The 24,585-nt window shown below is 41.7% G+C and overlaps 3 protein-coding genes across 5 annotated transcripts; all 3 read right to left on the bottom strand.

Annotated features, from left to right (window-relative positions):
* Positions 1–142: 142 nt before the first annotated feature.
* LOC122621357 lies at positions 143–1,922 on the bottom strand. Of its 2 annotated transcripts, none has more exons than XM_043799195.1 (4): positions 1,671–1,922; positions 1,092–1,368; positions 835–1,016; positions 143–485 (listed from the first exon to the last, which is right to left on the bottom strand). In XM_043799195.1, the coding sequence occupies exons 1-4, from the start codon at positions 1,869–1,871 to the stop codon at positions 345–347; spliced, it is 801 nt and encodes a 266-aa protein (XP_043655130.1). In that variant the 5' UTR covers positions 1,872–1,922; the 3' UTR covers positions 143–344. The 2 variants fall into 2 exon arrangements, with proteins under 2 accessions (XP_043655130.1, XP_043655131.1); XM_043799196.1 differs by having other exon boundaries at positions 1,119–1,368.
* A 2,851-nt stretch (positions 1,923–4,773) lies between these two features.
* On the bottom strand, positions 4,774–5,969 carry LOC122621759. The gene is made up of 2 exons (XM_043799736.1): positions 5,528–5,969; positions 4,774–5,252 (listed from the first exon to the last, which is right to left on the bottom strand). Exons 1-2 carry the CDS (start codon positions 5,967–5,969, stop codon positions 4,774–4,776), a joined length of 921 nt encoding a protein of 306 aa, XP_043655671.1.
* Positions 5,970–8,686: 2,717 nt separating this feature from the next.
* LOC122620468 lies at positions 8,687–21,507 on the bottom strand. 2 transcript variants are annotated; one of them, XM_043797945.1, is made up of 9 exons: positions 21,409–21,507; positions 19,712–21,358; positions 18,069–18,305; positions 17,671–17,927; positions 15,108–15,286; positions 13,776–13,974; positions 12,105–12,215; positions 11,850–12,028; positions 8,687–9,295 (listed from the first exon to the last, which is right to left on the bottom strand). In XM_043797945.1, exons 2-9 carry the CDS (start codon positions 20,364–20,366, stop codon positions 9,154–9,156), a joined length of 1,959 nt encoding a protein of 652 aa, XP_043653880.1. In that variant the 5' UTR covers positions 20,367–21,358; positions 21,409–21,507; the 3' UTR covers positions 8,687–9,153. The 2 variants fall into 2 exon arrangements, with proteins under 2 accessions (XP_043653880.1, XP_043653881.1); XM_043797946.1 differs by having other exon boundaries at positions 18,069–18,302; positions 19,712–21,466.
* Positions 21,508–24,585: the final 3,078 nt, after the last annotated feature.

Genomic DNA, 24,585 nt, shown 5'->3' with positions numbered 1-24,585 from the left:
ACCCCACGCTGCTTTTGGCCAGATGCCATGGGTTAACTCTGTGATCCGGACCTTGATGTTGACCTTTACCTCATATAAACGAAATCGATTTTATTGTATTCAAGGCATTTATTTGTCTACTTTATTTTGGTGTTTGCTTCTCTACTTTCTTACTCTTGTTTTCAATAAATAATTAATAAATATTATAAGTAAATTCTAATGGGCAGTGGGCAGTTTAGGAAGTGTAGAAAAGTGGCCCAAAGACACTGAACATTCTTAACAATTAACAAACGATTCTATGCTTTTAAGCCCACTTGTTGGCTTCAAACTGCACCTCTGGGTTCTCGGGGGTTCATCCTTGTGGTCTAAGCGTAGGCTTGGTAAGCCATGGCTTGGGCCAACTTCTGGGGCTGCTCAACAACGGGGGCAGGAACAGAGCCAAAGGTACGACCGTCCCAAGGACCATGGGCGGTGATGTGGGCGGTGTGATGGTGATCATGGGCAATCTAGGGCACAAAACATATGGAATTAGAAACATGGAATCCTGTCGAAGTTGCACGTATATATTTGATATGCTAGTGATGGTTGGGTAGTCAGTTTTGTGGTTTGGTTGGGAAGCGGGAGAGTGTGGGCGAGGATTCTGGCTCGACTTACCCTGCTGCTGCCGCCCTCTCGACTTCTTATACATACATGCACTACAAAAGACACTTAATTGCAACAAAGCTCGCCTCGACTTTCAAACTTTAAACTCCACGCCAAACATCATCCCAACACACAAAACGCTGACTAATTACCACATCCAGCGAATGCCTGGAAGACAATTGGAGATGCGGTTTAGTATGGTGGCCGGCTTACCTTTTTGCACAATTGGAAAATGGCCAAACCAACCGAGACAATGAAGGAGAAGAAGCCCAGGGCCAGAGCGTTAAAGGCCTTGATCTTCAGGATGCCAATGGCCATGGGGATCACTGTGATGGCCTTCAGCAGGATGAGCACAAGGATGGGCATGGCCAGCTTGCGGAGACGGTGCTTCTTGCCTGCAAAAATCAGACCAGTTGTAGTAGATGCTAACCAGTTGGAGTGGCAATAAGGCATGCGGAAAGTGAACCCACCCTTCTTGAAGATGTTGCCCTTCTTACCCCTGGCTTCGACATCAGTGCCCTCATCGCCATCGTCGCCGTTTAGCTGGAGGTTTAAGCTCAGCTGATTGTTAACCAGGTTGCGGGCCGAGACGGTGACCTTGGCATCGGCCAAGGGCAAGTCCATGCTGACGTCGTGTCCACGGATATAGTTCTCAATGGCGTCCAAGAATCCGTCGGCACTGCTGGCACGAGCTTCATTGATTGGCTTGGTCTTCTCTCCATTAGAGCGGACCTCCAGGTTGGAAACCTATTTTAGTGATGCACATAGAATCGATTTATAGAGTTAATTTCAAATTATTTTAAAGACGACCTAAAGTAATATCTGTAAACAAATTTGTTTTCCACAAACTTTATATTTGGAAAATGAAAACCTCAAATGATTCGCAAGTATGAAGAGATGTATTAAAGCCCAATTGTATTAAATGTATTTAAAAAGTATAATTAATTTTGAGTACAACTTCGTTAAATGATGTTGAAGTTATTTGAAGAGTTTCTCCTTTTTCATAAAATAATTTTGTTTCCGTAATTTGTAGATACTTATAAGCTCACCTGGAAGCTGTCTTTGCTTATCACGTTGTCCACGAACCGCATGGCCCGCTCTTTGATGCAGGCCATCGAGTCTTGGCCACTGGCGCACTTGCTCTGCTCCTCGGCGATGAGCCGCTGCAGCTGCTCGTTGGAGCCACCAGCTGCCTGTCCCGCCGCCACTAGGGCCGCCACACCAACGATCACAAGGAGCAACTTGGCCATTTTGCTGTTCGGGTTCTTTTATTTGAGGTTCGCTGGTCAACAGACAACTCGCCTCTGCGCTGGCACAAATGCGTTTAATAATCGTTTTTCTATTGTTCACGATTTTTATACTCACTGGATCTTTAACTCGTTCGCTGCCGAATGGCAGGCCAAAAGAAATGGCCGGAGAAGACATGAATGAAGCGAACGCGACAGAGCCGCTCCAAGTTTATTATTTTTGCCTGTGTGCGTGCCCCTGCGCTCCACGTGTCGTATGCTTAATGTGGCTTTATTTCGAACGCGTGCCACTCGCATCCGAGAGTTTTCTATGTGGGTGAATGGCTGCACTTGAAAATATTTATGTGGGGTATTTTCGATGCTATTAAAGCTGCACTTCAATTTCGAAAAGGGTTTAAATTGAATGTTCTCCTTAGAGTAACATTTCCTTCCTTTGTTCTTGTAATGTTTCACGGGACTTGTGGAAAATTCAAAACAAACAAACTCTAAAAGCTAAACGAAGGTATACAAATTATTTCTCATTTTGGCAATTTCTCAATTTTGGTTTACAAAAATTTTACATAATTGTTTTTTCCAGATATAAATTAATAGCAAAACTCATATTTGATGGCACATTTAGGGTTTAGTTATGTATATCGTTGTCATCCAAATTAAAATAAACAGTTTGTTTGCTTCAGTTAAGATATTTTTATGAAAAGACAAACAGCTTGTCACATTTCTCCAAGTGTAGTCCACAGTCTGCGGTTATCTTAAGTGACGTTGAAAGACTGCAGATGGGAAGTGAACTGTACCATTAACGATTGAATTTTCTTGCTCGCAGACATTTGGTAATTCGCTTGGATACTAGATTCACTGTTTTTCGATATAGTAAAAACAAAAAATGAACTTAACGCACCTTAATGACTAGGAACTGCTAGTTTTAGAAACTATGCTGCAAGCAGACTGTTTCACATTATTAATACAAAATTTCTGAGGAAAAAGTACGAGCTGCAGGAGTTTGTAAGGTGTTTCTTTCTACCCACTTGTAAAACCAGGTCTTTAAGAAGTATTCATGGGCCACTGTAATAAAAATTCCATTTCCATGCGGTAAAAGGAGGTAATCCAAGGAACCTCTTGTGCTCATAAACCGTTTATTGACCACCAGAAACTAGCAATTAATGTATCGCAACACATAATTTCCTACAACCGACGCCCGCCAAATTACGCAAGCTAATTACGGCACTCAATTCATAATAATAATAATTATTAATTTGGGAAGAAAAATGGAGCCGCCTCAATGGACTTTGGTTGGTCGGCTGCCAAAAAAGTGACCACCTACATGTCAACGAAGTAGAAAGTGCTTTTCCTCAACGAAAGCGAAAGTGCTATATCCAGCTGCGATTAATCCAAAGTCATGCGCTGAATTTCGAAATACGGTTGAAATATGAATCTCGTGCATTGATTACGCGTTTGTTGCCATGAAAATTGATTTGATAGCAACTCGCACGGCCATTTTTCGGTTTCGATGTGTCGCTCGCTCGGTCAAAAGTTTCACCATTTCATTGGCGGACAATTTGCCATTCTGGTCGCATTTCTGTTCGGGCCAATGAAATTGGAAAACTTTTCATATTCCAAATTGTTGCGTAGAAACGATAGCCAAGCGATGGCGGCCAAGTGGATGCCGTTAAATATAAATGAAGTGTCGTCGCTCAATGCTGATATTGGTTTTCAATTTCTCGTTTTTTTCGCCGTCGAATTCTCTTTTTTTGGCGCCCCAGCCATTTTGCATTGTTTCACGCTATCGCCGTCGACGTTTTGGCCAGGAGATGTGTGTTTACGGCAGCTTTCCAACTCACCTGCGTAAGGTGGGGAGCTTCGGTTTGTCGGGGGACTTTGGCAATTGATATGACCGCAGCACTGGCCATCGATTTTCTCTCTGGAATGGACATAATTGCAGCAAGTAAGAAAAGAATGCAATAAATAAATGGTTCCATTTGGCCTGGGAGTTTATTTTGTACCCCGTGGTGACAGGCATAAAATTCCCCAAAAGTATGTTAAACAAATTAAACATTTACAAGTGAAGAAATGTGATGGAGTTAAATTTTTATTAGTTACTGATCATAAAACTTTATGGTAAGATTCAATTAAATGTATATACCTAGCATTAAGAATAAATGTATATACCTAACGATAGAATGAGACAACGGAACTCACTCTTCAACTTGACCAATGTACATGTAGAAAGGAATTAATAGCTTCTAATGTAATGTAAAAGGTGACTTTATTTATTTACAATGTTTTCCTGAAATACTATATTTTAAAGAATAAGAAGGAAATCTCTTTATCTGCGGTGTATGTCTAGTATAAAAAAGAGTTTTCAACGTGGCATATAAAAATGTGTGCATTCCATTAAGGATCCCTCTGTGGTTTTCGTCTACTCCCGGTTTTCAACTCCTTGAAAGTCTGCTGAATTTTCCAAGAGTGCTGATTGGCATTTTTATCAGGAACTTTGCCCAGATGTTGCACTCATTATTCTGTGGCATTTCATTTAATGGAATCTGCAGTGTAAATTCAACCCAAAAGCGAAACTCAGCACATTAAAAAAGTTTTGGGGTGAATTACTCACTTCGCGCAGGGGTTGCAACTTTCAAAAAAGTTTTCAATTAGGCACATCATGTTTACATGTTTTTATTACAGTAATATTTACACAAAAAGACACCAGAGCTAATTCCCACTTGGTACCTTTGAAAAACGCCATGGGGGTGTGGTACTTTTTATGGTTTTTTGCTTTGTACACTTTTCAATAAATAAATAAATAAACAATTTGCTGATAGCGGTGCGTTTCAACTACTTAACTTAGAAAGAAATAAATAAGATTGCAGTTTGGCCGAATTTCGTAAGGGGGTTTTGGTCTCTAGACTCAGGTTCACTTCTGACCCGCGTAGGCCAAGTCCTGGGCATCCTGCGGCTCTTGCGAGGATCGGGCCCAGGCATGAGGATCCCAAGCGGGCGATGGGTGCTCCAGGTGCTCGATATGCTCCACGGGCAGATCCACGTGGTGATCGATGTGGTGCTCAAGATGATGATCGATGTGATGCGGCACAATGTGCTCAATGTGGTGGGGAACCACATGCTCGATGTGATGGGGCACTACGTGCTCAATGTGATGGGGCACCACATGGTCCACATGGTGGGGATAGTGCACTACCTCGTAGTTGACGATCTTGGGCTTGGCAATCTTGAAAATAACCAAGGCTCCAGACAGTACCAATGAGAGCAGGCCCAAAGTCATGGCCTTCCAGGTCTTCAGGGCAATGAGTCCCAAGGCCAGTGGCACCAGCACAGTGGTCTTTAGTTTCAGACCCAGAAGGAACGGAAGAACTGCCTTGCGGATCATGCCACGTCCTGGAAAGTATTAAAAATAGAGCTTAGAGTAGGGTTGGGGAATACAGTAGATTATATCAAAATTGGTAAAGATTACATCATTAGTATGCTGATTTGCATACATCTTAAAAGAATTACTTGGCTTCAGCAATACGGTTGTTGAGAATGCCACTTAAAGAAATTGGGAATTTGTCTCATAATATGCGAAAGGGTCGTATTATTTTTGGATCCAATTGATTCAACATTGTACCCATTTTTTAAAGTGTTTTAGCTCTTTATGTCTTTTGATTACTTACCTTCGTTAGCAGCTGACAGAGGAACTAATCCTCCCTGAGTGAGCGGATTCGACATGAGGAAGTCGGGCACCAGGGAGCGGGCCTCCGAGGTGCGGAAGTACTCTGGAGCCTGGATCCTCAGGGAGTGGCTGCCCAGGTAGCTGTCAATGTCGTCGAAGAGGCGCTCCTCCGGGTTCAGGGATCGGGACTCGACCCTCTCCGCGCTACGGACGATCGACAGGCGCTCGGTAATGCGCACCTCCGGCTGCCGGAGGGCGGAGTTGAACCACTGCAGAGCCTTGGGACGCACGCAGGAAACACTCAGGTCCTTAAGGCAGCCGTGGTACATGTCCAGGGCCAGTTGGGTGGCGGACTGAGGCGCCACCTGGTCTTCGGTGGGCGCCGAGTAGGCGGCGGACAGCGCCGCAAGGGCAACTATCAGACAGGCGGCGGTGCTCTTCATCCTTTTGGCGGCGGTTAGTCCTGAACTCTCTCACTGCTTCGGTGGTTCGGTGGTGCGCACGCGTTGGCCACTCAGCGGGTTATGCAAATGTCGCACGGGCACTGCTTGGTTTTTATACGGCGGTACTTTGCTAATTGAATTGCGTATGCCAGGTACGCACGGAGCTCTTTTTCTGTCCACCGCTTTGGGCTCCAGCTTTAGCGACCATTTCGCTTTGTTGTCAAAGTCATGGAAAGCGCAAGTTGAACACCTGAGTTTCACCTTTGTGCAGGTATGACCGTAACTACGCTTCTGGATTCTGATTCTATTCCGGCATTTTGAGTCCATTGGGTCACGTTGGCGATTGTTTTATGGGCACGCTGTTCTCTTTGTCGGAGGAGTAGGAATTCCTCAATGCGACGATTTCCCGCATAATACCCGCCATAATGGCCCGCACATAATTGAAAGTTATTTGATGGCTTCTTTTGCATCGACGGCCGGGGATCCGCTCGTTAAATCAAGTGCCCAGCAATTCGAGGTGCGTGCCTGGAAAGCCAATTAGAATACCTCTCTCCCAGTTCCCATTTCCACTCCAGTTGCCGGTTGCACAGATTGCATGCCCATGGGGGACAATGAAATGCACCTGCTGACCACTGAAGCGGAAAAAATACATTTGAAAAATAAATACAATTGAATACATTGAGAAGCGAGTCGCTATGACTTGTTCTTTAAAAGATATATTTAGCTTCCAATTGTATACTCCTTTTTATCAATGATACCATATAAGAATCAAATTGAATCAATTCTTACCTAAAGGACCTAATTTGCAGTTCATTTTGTAATTTACTACTGTAAATACACTCAACAAAAATAAAATCGATTTTTGCGATATTAAAAATAATTCTGCAGCATTTATTAGTGTTAATAAGTTATAGAACATTGATTTAGAGTAAAATTAATTCGGTGACCAAAATCACAAAATGGAGATAGACATTACACAACCATTTTCTGTTATTGAATTTAGACTAACTGAACAATTTGTCACTTGTTATTCTAACCAAGGTACTCGGGTACTTGCGAACAATAAAAAGTAAAGGTTAACGGTAAAGATTAACGGACCTTTACTTTTTATTGTTTGCAAACGCCTTTGAGGTATAAATCAAATGTTTAACATATTAATATAGTATCTAATTCTATTAATGTTTTTTTCCTTAAAAAAAGGAATACTACTATTGGTTTAGAAGGAGAACAAACGCAATGAGCTTAGATTTTTAAAATTATTGGAGAAAAAGTTCTAACTTACGACATAATAGTCAATATATAAACCAATTAAAAAAAATATATAAACAAAACAAAAATAACCCTTTCAAATAAGTTTATAACGTTTTTGAACTTTCAAACATAGATTAATAGAAGCTCTACAGTATAAATTTGACGACATTCTTTCTCTTGTTGAGATTAAGAGATTCCAGCGACAAGACGCGTGGCAGTTTTTGCGCGGTGTACTACACTATACTATGCGCTACTATAACACCCAATATAACGCCCACAAAACCGCGCAAAAACTGCCACGCCCGCACATTTGAAAAATGTAGTAAACCTCGTGTAAAGGAATAAATGGAAATAGTCCCGTACTCGTACTTAAATCAGGCCAACGGTAACTGGGATTTTATTAAAACAATACTCATGTTATTGGAATTAATTAACCGTGTTTGGAGTGTGCAACTTAATTTCATTAAAAATTGTTCGAAGAGCGGAAATGTATTGGGGGCCAAATTAAGACAAGTCCAAGGAAATTATAGGGGCAGAGTAGGGGGTGTACTTGGGCTGCTTTGGCATTTAATGAGCTGCCAATTTGGCAATCGGTGTTTTGATGTCAGTGCAGTTGGCTGGGCCCAGGAATCTTAATGTCGTATTTAAGCTTCCGCTTTTTGTTGTATTTTTTGTGTCTTTTGTCGGTTTTCATTTTGCTTTGTTTTTTGTTTGGGCAATAACGAATATTTATGCTGAAAAATAAGTGAAAGCCTGCCATGTGCGTGTTAATTGCGCCTGGAATTTACATAAATATAAATTTCAGATGAGTTCGTGCTCGTCATGGAGACATCAAAGTCGCCTCTAACGCCAATACACTGCCGCCTTATAAATTTATTTATGCAAATAGGTTCCCTTCCATTTCGACAATTTCCATTTGCCAGCGACAATTAGACGCCGTTCGGTTCGAACTTCGAATGGCATTCCTGCTGAGCGTGGAGCGCCTTGATTTATGCAAAGAAAACATGCTAATATCGAACCTGCTGGACTGAGTGAGTGATTTCACAGCATGTGGGTTACGAAAATAGCCTTCTAAAATATTGATGCATATTGCCCTGGATTAGCACCAGCGACTCAAGAGCCAGGCATGCGAAATCACAGAAGTATAATTATTTATGCCACATTGCAGCAGGTCCAAAATCAATTCGACTTTGCTAATAATTGTGTAATACATGGTGCAAACGAAATTGATTCAAGAAATTATTTAGGTAGACAGTTCGTAAGCAATATATATATATATTGTTTAGTATAATTATATGATTATGAAACTAATTTTTCAATTTTTTTCTTATATTTTCGGGAACAAATACTAGGGAACCAACTAAATCCCTTTTAATTCTTTTTTTTTGGTCCAACCTGTCTGCCCAAAGTAAGAAAGCTACACATTTAACACAATTTCAATTTATTTTCCACTTTATGTGCTGGCGATAAAAACTCCTCTAATAACAATTTTTGCGTATTGACTAATTGAATTTGCAGCCGCATTCGTTTGGCCGGCAATCAATAAACATTCTGATTTCATTATATGGTATTTTTAGTAAATTATCTGTGAATTATTCGTGTGCCGTGCCATTCACGTGTGTGTGGGAAATTTAAAAAGTGTACTGACCGCATCCGATTGAAGTGAATAATTTGTATGTGAAATTGAACAAAATCAGAATGAATATTAATGCAGCGGCAACGTGACAAAAAAGCTCAAATTGGCATTTAGTTCGTTACTATTAGACTACAATAAATAAATAAATAAAAAAGTAAGAGTCTAACAAATAAATTAGGCTTATCCTAACTTTTATCCTATTTACAGTTCGATTTTTAACAAGGAAAAGTTGACTTTAAAGTTGCTCGTTCTCGTTTAACGTCTCTCTATCTCTTTCGAAGATTGGGGACCTCCGGCTCACTTGGCCTGCATATTGCACTGTGGGTACAGGCTCTGGCAGTCCTTTTGATCCTGTCCATCTCGGGCAGCCTGAATTAGTCGGTAGAAGCGACGCACTGCCTCATTCGCATGCGTTACGGGCTCCAGTTCGCTGGTATCGCTGCAAAAGACACAAAATGATAAACTTTTGCCTAACAACTTTCGCGTGTTTAATTAAATCGTATTTTCTGTAGATGCTTCTCTTCTTGGTTTTTATATACACTCGAAAATTAGATCCCTGAATTTTGGTTGGGACTAAGTTCTAAAATAAATTTAAGTTTAAAAATTAACCTATATAAACTATGATAAAAGTTTTACTACATATACTTCATACAAACTTTTATTTCAAATTAAAGACAATTACAAAATAAATCTATCTCAAATAATAAAAATGTTATTCATATGAATAGACATTTTTCCATAATTTCCTATTACTATTATTGGTTTTACACATTTGGTTCAAACACATTTGTTGAATCCACCAAGGCGATGATTCTTCTGAGTGTTTTAGTTTGTTGCTTCCAGCTGCAGGCCTTAGTCAAAGAAAAAGCCTATGAATGCCTTTTTGTTGGGTGCCAGGAAGTCAGCTAATTAACTTTGCCACTTTGGCCCATCACAGTAAAGTTTTCATGGGAGCAGGTCGAGTCGCTTTTGCGTACTTTTGGGCTTACAAACACGCGCCTTTTGTGTGCCAGACATCGTGTTTCACCCAAGAACCACCGATACCCATTTCTCATCCTGCTGCTCAACAATTCTTAAACTGGAGGCGTCTGAGGCAATTGATTGTGTGGGCGGGGTGACGCTAATGGATTTCATGTGACTAGTCAGCCGTGCCAGAAGGTGGTGGCCGGAAAATCGCAATCACGTTAGCCAAGGCCAAACTGATTCCCTATGCTCTTTGCCCGTCGTGGAAGAATGGGAGAACGTGACCTGGTGCCAGGATTTGTTGTCTGACTTTTAATGTGCTTCAGTATGTCTTGTATCTCCCGCCTTTTCCACAAAAGTAAATAGCTACAGAAGAATAAAATTAGCACTGAAGGACTTAAACTTCTGTAACTTGATCTGGAAAAGCTCCAGTTTTTTCTATGGTATTCGATTGGTTAACCATTATTAAGGGCTTTTAATTTTTTGGATTTTTTTTGCTTGGTATTCCTACAATTATCTTCTTCTTTGAAGATATTTATTGTTTCGTAATTAACATTGTTTCGGTAGTTATGCTTAACTAAATTACTTTCTTATGTTTATAGTTATTTCTTTAAAGTCCACCTTTGAATTTGCATGTACACCTCGGTGCCTTATTATGTTTAATTAGGCCCCGTTGTTGTTATGCCATACCTTGTTGATGGCACACGTAGAAACAACAATTAAGTTTAATTAAAATAGAACGGCCTTTGCCTTGGGCTGGCACCAAAATTGTTTTTATAAGTTCGATGCTTTTCCGATTGAATTGGAATTTTGGGAAACAATACAGGACGCTTTTAACTAATTATGATTGTTGTCATTATAGATGCGCATGTCTGCGAACGGGCGACACTTTAAACAAACGTTGGCTTTCATAAGGCCAATTTATTTTAATTAATATTCAACTACGATGACCGAAAACCTGAGCTCCTAGCCTTTGTTATTGGCGTCCCGATAAGGCAATTAAGCACACTTTGGGCCACCCAATTAATGACTTGTCATGGACGCGCCGACTCATAAATCACACAAACATAAGGACCTAGATCTGGAAGACTCCTCCAGGGACACCGGGCTGTCATTCGCATTTTTGTCAAGGCTCTTATCTCGGGCCTAACAATTTTGCACTTATTGTTGTCAGCGCGAGAAAAAACTGTGAGCATGCCCCGAAAGATAATGAGCCATGCGAAATATGATGAATACCAAATTGGGAGTTTATCTGGTCTGCGACATGCTTGAGTGCCCGCAGAGTGACCGACATGGGTGGAAGCCACCTACACTACATCCAATAACTATATGACTATGATGACGATGGCACGCGGCTGTAGCAAGCAGTTCCACTTGGCTGCCCATGTGCAGTGTGCAGTTCAATTAGGAGATGCGACGCGACAGCCACGAACTTGCAACGACAAGCTGCACTCCGACAGCCCCGAGTTCCACTTTCTTTTCACGCTCTTGCCTATTAATTGAAAGGCAATGATGGGGCACCGAATCCGTGGTGGACCATAAAGCCTTCACCCGCAGCGAAGACGCATGGAAATTCAACTTGGCCAGCTTTGCTGCAAAATGAATCTAAGTTTTGACTGCCTGGCATCACAATTTACAATGCCTTGAGCAATTAGAGCACAGAATGACACATTTTGTGGCAAATGACAAGTCAGAGTTCATGGCCCAAAACCATAAAGCCTGACTCTGGCGTTTATGACCAAAACGGAGATCGTTCGATTGGAAAGTTTTTCGTACAAACTACCATGTTTAGGGTCTAATGGTAAATAAACCTTGCCGTGCCTTAAATACCATTCGTGCTATTCGTTTAATCTTTTGCTATGTCATATTTGTAACCATTGTTCCTTAATTAAGAAATCCCAAATAATAACCATGAAGGAAATCGAATTAGAATTTTCGAATGGAATTCTGAGGATGGAGAGTGTGTACTTCTCTTAAACTTTCGTATTCCTTTTAAAATCACTTTCTGCCGTTGATGGTCTCCAACTTACCGACTCAGTTCCGCGGAAATGAAATTGCTGTGCGGACTGTAGGTGGCTGGATCCTTGTACATGCTGCACACAATGCGCTCCTTGCAGAGGTCGTTTTTCACTCCCAGCTGCTCGATGATTTTGTCGATTTTCAACAGAATGGGGCTGTAGAACGGATCGTAGTTGAGCGGATACAGCGGCTGGAAAATCACAAAAAGCGCACAAGTTATTCATCATGGTCGCACATTTGAGTGGCGGATGTGGGCAATTGCAAACCTGTCCATCCTGCACGAATGGCTGGTGCTCCAGTATCTTCTGCTGCTGCTGGATGAGGCGCTGCTCGGCCTGAATGCGTATAGCCTCCTTCAGCTGGGCTGCTACTTCGGGCTGGAAAAAAGTGGAGGACAATGCACTTGAAAAATTGAACTCTTTTAAAAATTGATCGAATAATAAAAATATATTCTACAGCAGGATAAGAGCAGAATATAACATTATAAAAAATGACCGAACTAGTGCTTTTTTCTTAGTCAACAACAATATTACAAAAACAATATATATGTACGGATTCCATTAAAATTTCCTTTTTAAAAGCAATGTTGATTTACAGAAATTTGAAATAGATATTATTTATATGTAAGGTAGTTAAGGTACAATTGTTAGCTACTTTTCTAGACTTGCTCCTAAGGCGATCTAATTATTTCAAAGGCTGCAAACCATATCCATAAGCTTTAATTACATGGTCAGCTTATCTGACCAAGTCGAAAAGCAAGCATACACATTATGTGGGAAGTTGCAGCAAATGCCACTTTGTGTGAAAACGGTTGAGTTTGCGTGAGCTGCTAACCTTCTGTTCCGGACAGCTCATCGGACCAAACCAAGCCCGCTGGCACACTTTCCCGACAACTCCGTACTTCCCATCATATTCGGTACTTGGCTATTTCGAGGTGTGCTCATTTAATTAAGCTGAACAGCGGGCTGTTTTGCAAGCCTACAGATTGTGCTGTCTGCCGGGCAGTGCAATGGCAAAGTGCATTTTAATTATGGCTTCGTTGACAACCAAGTGCCCGAAAGCCGTGCGCACATGGCCGGCATTTTGCTCACTTGAAAGTGAAAACCAGTGAGTGTCAGTCAGTCAGTTCGTGGGCTGCAAGGTTTGTTGGGCTGGCCAGACTGTTTGCCAAGCCATTCACCTAGCAGGGCCTGCAGTTTGCAGTCCCCGAAATGGTGTCGCTGGGCAAAAAGAGAAAAGAAGTCACCATACACACACCTTCCACGCAGACAAGGTAATTTGCATCATAGGAAAACAATTTGCACTTTTGAGGAAAGTGTCAATAAAGACAGCCATGTGCCAGACGATTGTTTGCAAGTGAAACTGCCGCAGCCTGATTGAGTGTGTTGTTATTCAGCTTTGAAAATGTACAATTTGCAAATGGGAGCCACTAAAGATGGGAGTTGACCAGAAGTAGTAGATAGTGGAGTCCGCCTACTCGGAACCGTGCTGGCTGGAAAAGGCGCTGTACTCGTGCGGCCAGTCTTTATACATTTATTTATCTTATTTATATAATAGTATACATTATATAATTGTATACCAACAGTAGTATGTTACACTATGTCCAGCTTGTGCCAACTCAATTGAAATGGAACCTATTCACCCATTTTTCCCTCATGTTAAAACTATTCACACCTTTAGGATCTCTCTTGCTGCAAGTATCATGCATACTGAACCCTATTTGCCTTAGTGTGTTTCCCCTGATTTCAAATAGAAAATTGCGCAACTCCTGCTACCACCCATAACCATCTTTGGGATATCTGATTTCACAGAGTCCTTTTTTATGTACATACATACGTACTTCGCTGCTATTACAATAAATGCACATGTGCGTATTCCATTTGGCTGGTGGGAATGTAGTAATAAACATACCTAATGGTCTGTAATGTGATACGCACCGAAAGTTGTGGCTCCTGAACAGCTTGATTTGCCTGCTGCGGCGTTTGCTGCGGATGCTGCGGATGTTGATTGTTGCGCGCTGGATCGTACTGCGCGGCAATTTGTGCGGCTGCCGTGAGTCCGGGAGCATTTTGCGGCGGATGGTGTCCGTGTCCGGGAACGTACACCGGATGGTGCTGCGTGTGTGCCGGCCTTGAGCTGGAAAAGCGGGGAGAATTAGGTGCTGCAGGCAGGTGTGGCTGGGTGGGTGAGTCGGTGGGTGGGTCAGGCGGGGTGAGGCAATAGTGCCATTGGAGAGCTGAGTCACATTTCCTTTTTGCTGCTCTTTTTTTTAATTGGCAACAATTGCCAACCAGCAGCGGGTGTTGTTTGGCTTTCATTAAATAATTTTAATTACATTTGGATAAGCCGGAACAGGAAGGACATATGGAGTGGTAAGTACAGAAACAGATTCCGGAAATTCCCCTTCAAATGGATCTTTATACATATGTACATACGTAGCAGGCTACCAGATAGTCGATCGTTTATATAGGGTCGTGCAAATTGATTGTTAAATAATAATACAAATTAATGTAAAACATCATGTTTTCCCTGTTTGATAAAGATAATATTATCATTAAGGTTATAGAATGAAATGGCATAGAAAGAAATTATAAATAAGAGGTCAATGGTTATTATACAAAAAGGTAAATATCAAGGAAAATAAGCATTGAATTTAAGTCATCAGAAAACATGAGGCCTGCCCCCATGGTTAGTAGACTATATTAAGGGTGTGTGGTGTGTGTTTCTGTGGAGGTGCGAGTAAGTTTCCTTGTGCGTGGGTGTACTAGTTTGTTGGTTTTCGGTTGCCCCTGAGTGGCATGTACCTTTGTTTGTCCTGACTTTGAAATGGGTTTAAACTGTGACTAGAGGCTTGTACTTTCTGAGCAGTTAATTGCTGTTGCAGATGAAGCTTGATCTGCTGCTGCTGCTGCGTCTGCTGCTGCTGCTGCGCCTGCTGTTTGAGCTGGGTGGGTGGCCTCGCCTGCTGGGTGACAGGCCATCTTTGATGTGGCTGGTGCGTCTGATGTTGTGCCTGTTGTGTGGTGCCAAGGCCCCAAGCATGCAGGACCCCGGCGTCATTTGCCGGGTGGGGCTTAAAGTAATGGGCATTCTCCTCTATTTGTGCAACGCGATTTATATCGCCTATGTATCTATGGTTTGGTGATGCAGGTCGGATGCGTGTGTGGTATGTTCGAGTGTGGTTTAGAGACAAGACACAGACAGTTACAGTAACAGTTACAGATGCGGATGCAGAAAGCGTGGGTGCTGTCTAGAGAAGCGGAACTTACTCGGATCCCAGGCCAGGTCCACTGTTCTCCCAGGCACCCTCGAAGTGCTCGTATCCGGGTCCGTAGCTCTCATGCACCGGAGCCCCATGCAGATAGGCGGAGGGATGGCCCTTCGGCGGGTGGGTATAAATGATTTCCGGAACCGAGGGGTGCTCACCACTGTGCCACGGCGGAACAACCTGAGAATCCAAGAAAAACAAATGTAATATGACCTTTTTAGTTGGAGAAATAACAAAACTGGTTTTCTCACATTTCAATTTTACCGTTTAAAGTTTATTTTACCATTCTTGACCAATAGTTAAAAATGTAGACTTTACTCTCTGTTGTTTAAAGATATTTAAATGGTTACATTCAAAATTTTTCCCTCTTCGGCAAACAATATTAGTTAATATTTTAATTTTCTTCTACATAATCCATTGAGGCTTCTTCTCATTATATTTTTGAATTGTATGTATTCAGTTTTTTCATAAATTAATCAAGAATAAAAAGTAAAAGCTTTCAGCAGTGTTAATATTTGGAGTATAAAAAGTTGATGATTTATAGATTGAAGATTTTGATTCGAAATCTCCAGATATAGCATTTTGACATATTTTAAGGAGGTTGATGGCAATACATGGCAATGATGGCAATACATTTGCGAGTGCTGCCAAGAGAGACTCTAAGTTCGAAATGTGTAATAAAACAGTCGTTGCTACAAGGCTTCGAGATGACATTTAATAAACTCTGCAGCACAACTTTTCTCATTGCTCTGGAGGGCTTCCCTTTCGAGTACCTCCATTGCGACATCTTGTTTGCTATTTATAGTCATGTTTGAACAGACCAAATAATACGCATTATTCTGGCGACTTTGTCTTGGGGCTGAGATGGCTTTAGCTCAGAAAGTCGGTTCAATGACTGCCACAAAGTCGTAAATAACGAATAAAATACGGAGATATGCGCCTGTGTCATTGCCTGGCAATTGGACTCGAAGTTTAAGTTCTGCCTATTATTTGTGATTTTCATTGTGCGCCAAGTTCGAATCATATTTCATGCTGTGCGGCCTGAAAACTTTTCCTAGCAAAGAGGTGACAAACGTTCACAAACAGACGACATGTTAAGCGGGTGTTTCTGAGTCCTCGTGGCTGGAAAGTCTTTCACTTTGTGATTTCATCTAATTTACACCGAGTGCGAAAGCAGACAGGGAAGGCACTGCGAATGTTTAAAGACTGCTGGTTGTCTGGAAAATATGCGCATTTCATTCGCCACCCGGGTGTAAACTCACACTTGGAATATACGAGTATATAAGCTACTCTACTATAGATATTCCATTTCTTATTGCCGCCAATGCTTTCCTCTTTTAGCACCAGAAATATTGAGAAATTCATATATTCCACAGCGAAACAAGATGCGCTGCAAGCGTTCCCCGTGGAATTCCACTTTCTCCAGCTGTCGTAGTTGGGCTAAACACCAATAAACGACGTGTGTGAAGGATTATAATTGACAAAGCGGTCGTTTTATGAAGTAAGCTCAAGGGAAAATACTAGTCGAGAAAGGATTGCCGTTTGCAAACATTAAAACACGGATTATCCTGACAGCTCAGGTCCTGGTCCCAGTAAAATTTCAACTCCTATCGGCATTCTCGGTTGCGTATGCGAGCATAAACATCTCATAAATACGCGTGTCTACGCGTGTGCACTCTTTTGTGAGAAAACGGCTTGGCAACAGCCTTAGCCATGTGTATTGCCTACTAACGGCCCAATTGAAAGACGGATTTCATTTGACGACATGTCAAGCTCCGAGCTGTCTGCGTCATCGTGAGCTCATTTCGAGATTTCGAGGGCACGTGCTATGCAAACTTGGATTCAGGAACCTTCAATGGAAATACTTTTCAACTGGGGGCGGAGGACGCGCTTTTAGACTTTTCTAATTGAATTTCCGGGGCGTGAATAAAAGCAACTTCCGACCGGCAGGCTTATAGACAACACTGAATCTCATCGAGGTTATTAATACAATTTCTCCCAAAATACATCCGAAATATAAGCGGCCCAGCCCAAACCCGTTAGCAATATTAATAGACATAGAAGAAATTTTGTTTAACCAAATGCCATATCTCAGTCTCATCAAAATGTATTCGCTGTAGATGGTTTATATAACTTACATACAGTAAGAGATTATTACCTATCAAAATTAATTTTAGTCTTTTGAGCTTGCTTGTATCAGTATATCAGTATTATCAAAGACATTATAATATTCTAATGTCTTTGGTATTATATAAGTAAGTTCGCAAGGGGTTTGCATTGGTTTTTAAGATGCAATCGAACTACTTTTAGAACTTAGAAAATAGAACCAAAGATTCTAATCAAATGTGCTATAAGTTTTTAAAGAATTCTATGCTTTATCAAATAATTTTATTGCAAATCATGATACGTTTTTGGGATTCCAAGTCTAATCTACTTTTTTGGGAAACAGCTAGAACCATTTCAAACCAAGTAATGTAATTGTCTTGTCTTCAATTTTGTCAATCAACTTTCCAGAGAGTAGTTGAGCTGCAATTTGTGCAAAATCATCTTCCTCTTGCGCTTACCGTGTGATGATGATCGATGAGGTGATGGTGGTGGTGGTACTTGGCGGGTGCGTGATAGGATTGCTGGTAGTGCGAGCAGAGCTTGAAGAGATGCGACAGCGCTGGGAACAGGAAGAGCAGGAACTTTAGCAGCAGCTTCTTGGCGGCACCAACTCCGATGACGATTGGCAGCAGCCAGAACAACTTGATCTTGATGATTTTAATGATCAGCAGCAATGCGAGGAATGACAGCACCAGTTTGCTGCGTAGAAATTTTTCTGGACAAACGAAAGTAGCAATCGAATCAGACTTTTGGATGCCGTTTGACCAGAGAGTGAAAGCGGCCTCTACTGCAGAACCGCATCTGCATCTGCATCTGCAACTGCGTGATGGTAAAACAAATTGCGAGTATTACTTACGTATCTTCTTCTGGATTATCGCCCCGGCGAGTCGGGCCTTGACTACCTGTTTGGGAATCAGCTCTAGCTTGGCGATGATTCCGTTGCCTTCGATGGCCCGCGGCGAGATGCGAAATGTGGCGCCATTGAACATAACCTCAGGCAGATCCACCTCCAGATCGTGGGTCATAGCAAACTTGATACTCTTGCCATATAGAGCGCTGGTCACTTCCTCGATCGGGGTGTCCGCACTGGCTGCTTGGGAATTGGCGAATAAGAGCATTAAGAGTGAAACATTTATGAGTGACGCTTTTGGGTTAATGAAAGTTTTCCTGAAAGCGATTTCCACTTCTCAGGGTGTTCTATGAGCGGATGTCCTACCGCAACTTGATGTAAAGGATGTACATGTTTACTTTAAGCAGCTAAAATGAAACTAAAATGAAAATTGCCGAAACATTTTCATATGCATATTTGATAGATATATCCTGTATAGTTAAAAATGATTAATCTTATTATTATATTGTAAATTTGGTAAAATAGACTGAAGAACGAAAAAGTGTGAAAAGAAAAAATAATTATTACATAAATTGCTGAAAAGCAATCTGTACTGCCCAGTTCTTGTTAGCTTAATCTTTTTATACCCATTCGTCGTTGATTAAAAGGTTATACTAGATTCGTTAAGAAATGTAAATAACAGAAAGAAGGTAGGCGTGAAGTTGGTTTTCTGATGTTGCCACCTCTGCCACCTCTGACGCCCGCAAACAGCACAAAACTGCCACGCCCACCGATTTGAAAAAAAATATGGAATTTGTTTCATTTCATTATTTGCCTCTTCAATTCTTTCGGTATGTCATTTTTACCATTTGATTTATATTTTAAAATATATTTATATCCCACGACCTTAATTCTTTAAGACTTGAACAACTTCTAGCCGCTTACATAATTTGTGACCGACCCGATGGCCGTTAATGGGCGATTGTTACCATGCTGGCCATGCTATGAGCCAAAGAAAACATCTGATGTTATGCCTGATAAATAGCCGCATAATTGAGAGCAGTCAAAGCGCCGTGACTCACATAAACGGGAGATCGTTGCCGCAGCAGATACTTTACTGCTCTCTGGCGCAGCTAAAATCGTAAAAAATCAAATCAAAACGCGGCAAGTGAAAGTTACTGGAAGTGGCAGCGGCATTTTTTTGAACGTGCTCGGGTATATGTAGGTAGACAAAAACGAGAAAAAGAATCGATGTGAAAACCGATCGTACACATAAACGCAGGCATACACAAGGGCTCTTACATAAGCTACTGTTAGCTAAAGCTTATTTGCGAAAAAAAACCTAATTTGAAAGCAATGAATTTATTGCCAGCTAACTGTTCTGAATAAAAAATAAGCAATACATCAGGAACATTGGAAATAAATATGCAGTTTCACTTTCAAACTAGAAGTTTGAATGAATCACAATTTAAAATGCAAAACCTTTAAAGCAAACTTTAGTCGTATTATGACTATAGCACTGCTTCACCTAATCAAACGCAAACAAAAATGTGGTATTTATATTATGATCATTTATAATTTATTTTTAGGCCCTAGCAACGTGTTGATACTAAGAGTAAAAGGCAAAGAGTCGCACCCTTAAATAACATTTACATTTCTTTCCCACTTACCGGCACGTGCCTCCGGGTGCTCCTCCCTCTCTTTTTCCACTTGGTAGTTCACTTGGTTCTTGAGGAACTTCAGCCTTTGGGTCACATTCACATCCTGTACATCCAGAGCGGTATCCAGGTAGCTGAAGACGTTCTTTTGGAAGCAGGATACATCTGGCTTTAGATAGCAATCGCGGACAAGGCCGTCCCACAGCTCGTTTCCACTGGCAAATCGCCGGGCCAGTCTGAGGAGCAGGGAGTCACCGAGAGTCTCTTTGTCCATCGGCTTCATCGTGGAAAACTTACTGGCATTCACCAGAGGCTGCCAGTCTTCTTCCGGCGGCAGTTCCGTCGTCATCGTTGACTCCAGCTCCTCTGGAGAATCTGTTGGTGAATCGGTGACCGTCTCCTGCTCCCCGATTGGCTGCGGTTCCGTGGCCATGTGGCTCATAGGAGTGGTGGAGCGATGTCGTCCAAGACGACCATTCCCAGCCGATCCATCCGCTTTGGCGGCCGAGTTTATTAGGCAGATCAAGAGGAGGAAAATCAAGTGGCCACTCATTGATCTGGCCATGCCCACTGGGTGGCATTTGCGATTTCTACTGGAGGATGTCCACTGTTGCTGGCTCTCACCGGAGCTCCAATTATGGGGCAAAGCACTGTATGTGTTGGGCATTTCAGTTTCGTTTTATTTCGGTTTCACTCAGCCAGTTAGCACTGCTGACAGCTGCTTCACACCTTCAACCTGCAATTGCAAATGCAATTGCAATCTCTATGTATTTTCCTATTGCAAATGCACCTTGGCCCTGCAATTTAACTGCAACCTAACTGTTTATTTATCTGATTTCACCAGGAGTACGTGTTTGGGAACTCTTCGTTTTAGCGGACACAAAAGCCGGCCTAGTTGGCGAAGTCATTAGCCAATCGACAAATCAATTTATGAGGCACCCGGCTTAGCACGCTAATTCTATTACATTGGTTGTCGGACGATTTTTTTCAGCAGCTCAATTCCTTTGGTATTGATTTTAATGTACTTTCTTCTTTGTGTTTGTTTTCGACTGGTTTGTTTGGAATTTCGCTGTCGCATTTAGCGCGTTTTCTATTTGCTCTAGTCGGGAATCTAGCTACCTGCAATTACTTCACTGCGACACACCTACGGCCTAACGGTTTCGTATCTGGACGTTACTTGTATCTCGTGTATATGCAAATCACCTGTTCGCGCGTCTCGTGTGCGCATGCGTGCGCGTCTGGTTAACAACTGAGCGCGTTGTGGCCTAAACAGTTGGCCAAGATCATGGCCAGGCTTAAGGCAAACTGGTCGCTCTCTCGCTTTTCGCTCTTCTCAGCGGTTCGGTCGGCCGTCGATGACTTTTTGCAGTGCGCTATCGGTTGTATCTTGTAGCTGGTTAATGGTATCTTCTCCTGCATTCACACGTCGCTCTTCCTAGATTCTTCCGCCGCGCAAAACCTTAACTGTATTTCTTGCCGCGGCTGAAAGTTGCTTCGTCTACATTCGCTCCTCTATGTTTGTTTATCCATTTTCCAGTTAGCCTCGGATGGCTTCGAGTGCAGTTTGTCTGCTGGCTTGACGTTAATTTTCCTTGTAGTTTTTGCTCTTCCTTAGTCGGCGCTTTTCACGGCCATTTGGTGTCCAACGAACTGGTTTCCCTACAACGACAAAGTCGTTTATTATGTTTTTATGGCGCCAATATTGTTACCAAGTACTTATTTCGGCAACCTAAAATCAATATATACAAGAATATGGGTCAATAGACAAGGGAAAGACTTGTAAATCAATGACGGGGAATCGTTTCTTTTTTATTGTGTCAAAATTAAAATATTGTTTGAATCTCATAGAGTATTTATTAAGGATCAAGATCGACTGATAAATATATACAAATTGCTAGCATATTAAATATCTAAAAATGAAGTACCAAGTCGATTGAAAACAAAAGAGAATGTTATCGCCGGGTGCCCCGACTATCAGATACCCTTTACTCACTCAGCGGAAGAGCGAAGCAGAAATTTCCGCATTGACAGTTTTTTGGCGGCTTGGGGTTAAAGTGGGCGTGGCAAAAAGATATTTTACAAATATAGAGAAATTTGCAGAACTAACTAAAAAATAAAAAATATATAAACAGTTTTCAAAAGTGTGGGCGAGTATGGCCAGATCAACTGGACTATTGATCCTAATTAAAGAGAAACGCTTTCTTCTGCCTGTTACATACTTTTTAACGAATCTAGTAGACCCTGTTAAATATACAGTCAAAGAATTCGTTATATAGGGAACATCAAAAGTAGTACTCTTTATTTGGTTCTAACGTGATTGAATCAAAAGTTGACCCACTAATATAAGCCGATAAATGAAAATTTTGCAAAAAAAAGCGTCGATAAAGTTTTATTATTGTTCACACCGAGTGAATTCAGAACAGAACAGAAAAGCCGTTCTGGGCGACAAAATCAATCAAGTTGTCAAATACAATCGCCATTACTTGTACCACTTCCGATGAGAAGAGCAACAAAAGACTTGTGGTGGCATACATGTGTCATATGTACATATATGATTTTTGACTTTTGTTGTGCATGGGTCATTGAAAGTGCTTAAGGTAATATGTCAGTTTTGATCAAGATATCAATATGAGTGCTTGGCCCTTTTATCATTGTTACGCATTGTTACTGCTTAACTTTGTCTCCGAACCCGTCTGAGACCTTCCCGGCACTCTAATTAGCTGAAAGTAGTCGCTGATTTCGGCCTAGACATGGAAGTCAGCTCAAGAGCGGCTTAGCTGCTTAGAATCATGTTCCAATGCAATCAATTAGACAGCTTTACGTGCACAGCTGTATACTGGAGAAGCACTTATTATTATTATTATTTTTAACGAGCTGCGACTTAGTTGCTCTCTGCAGACGGTACTAATGCGTAATGTGCATAAACGACAAATGTTTCATGTAACTCTTCGCCATGTTATGGCTTTTTATATTAAAGGCATTCTATTAAAGTGCCATGGCGGCTTATGTCATGCCAACAGTAACAGCCATATGCCAGCAAGTACACAATTGCTATAAAAATAATGGCCAGCTAAATCAAGTTTAGGGAGTCGGCGACAGCAGAACACGCTCCCTAGAAAAAAGAAACCAAGCCATATGATGTAAGTTCTTCGCGGGTTCAAGCCAAGTCGAAGACCCAGCTGCAACCGTTAGTTGTCTTTAAAGGTTAGCGGCTTTAAGGCTTTAAACTTTGAATACACAAATTGTTGCTTAGTTTGAGCCGGATGTTTATGTTAGTGTTGTTATTTTTATAAAATATTTGATTCTTTTGATTAATCAATATAATATAAATGATTAATAAATGAATACGTCTAATTGAGAAATATGTCCATAAAGATTATGGTTGGGATTTATGCAACCCTCCAGAGACATTTGTTTACGACTGCTGTTCTGTTGTTGGCTTTCACTCGAGTGCTCTTTTTAATAATGATTCAATTACATCTGTCTTAATGGCACTTGGCAATGGCCAGCTCTCGGCTGGCAAGCAGACTACGTTTTCGGAAGGTAACAAGCTTTCCCTGCGAGTTGTTGTTGTTTTGCCACTGTCAGTCGCAGCATTTCCGTGAGATTTTATTGCATTTTTATGTGACAATTCCTCGGCCAGGCAGGCATCCGAACATCGCGCATGCTCCACTCAACGAGCGGTTATGTAAAGCTTAAAGTATTTGCATTTCGTTAAATTGTTCCAATGCTGGGACCGACTTTCGGTTTCAGTCGAACGCCTAGTGAATGTAGATTGCAATCTAATAGATTGCTAATTTCACTTTGTGCGTGCCTGTAACTTAGTTCGCCAAGTGTGTGGTGTGATTTGTGTTAGCGTGCAAATATTTTCAAGAGTTTTTTGCCCCGTCTGCATTTCTTCTGTGGCGTTCCAGAGAAATCTATAGCGAACTCACTTTCGTTGCGGTTAACCAACTTCACTCACTAATGGCTTATTAAGTCCAAATAGATCGGATTTAACGTACTTTTTACGATCAATCTGCGGGGAGCGCAACAAAAAATAAATAATTGGTCGAAGGACAATAAAAAGTGTAGTAAAAATACATCGAGCTTTGAATAAAAAGCATTTTGCCACCGCACTGCCTCGCACATGGGGCTGCGGTTTATCGGCTGCAAATTATTCTAAATGGTTACGTTTTCAATTAAGTGTGATTATCTGGGTCGAACCACAATTCGGGCTTGGCTTTGCACCGGCCATTTGTTTACTTTCTTCTGGCATGCTCCTAATTTGCTTATCACTGTAAATAACTTTATTATTTTCCGTTTGCTTGGTTCTGAGAACGCCGCCGAACACGCAAGCCCAGCAAAGCACTAATTGGGATTCTAATGGGTATTAGAGCGCGTTGAGATTCCCATCTGGCATGCGCTAATAACTCTAGGTGGGCGGGGAGGGTGTTTAAGAAGCTTAAGAACCCAACGAAGGCAGCTGGCGGAGTTAGCAACCACATTGAATTTCACTTTTAACCACTGGGCCAAATGCACACGGACATGCAGCGCATTTCCCCTGCAAACAGGTTTCCATTTTTTCGGTTGATAAGTGCAACCGGCTTGCCAGCTGTTGGCCTTTGTTTTGTTGGTCACTCATGAAACTGAAACTGGGTCAGATATTTGCATTTGCATGGCTGTTCGATTGGACAGGCAATGTGTGACTTTCTGACTTTACCTGCTTACACTTGCAAAGGCGGTTTCCCGGAAATTAACACGCACAGTAACTGCGACAAACACTGATCATCACCATTGGCTCATAATTCTTGAGCTCAGCTCGGTGTTGCTTGTCGTGGCGTGGAGCCTAATTAGCGGGTTGTTTTGTTATTTGTCCGGCAGTCACTTTCGCTCTCGGTTTTCAC

This window comes from Drosophila teissieri, chromosome 3R (assembly GCF_016746235.2).
Source record: "Drosophila teissieri strain GT53w chromosome 3R, Prin_Dtei_1.1, whole genome shotgun sequence".
NCBI lineage: Eukaryota > Metazoa > Arthropoda > Insecta > Diptera > Drosophilidae > Drosophila > Drosophila teissieri.
Note: the sequence above shows the minus strand (reverse complement) of the source record. Positions and strands in the feature narration are given on the sequence as shown.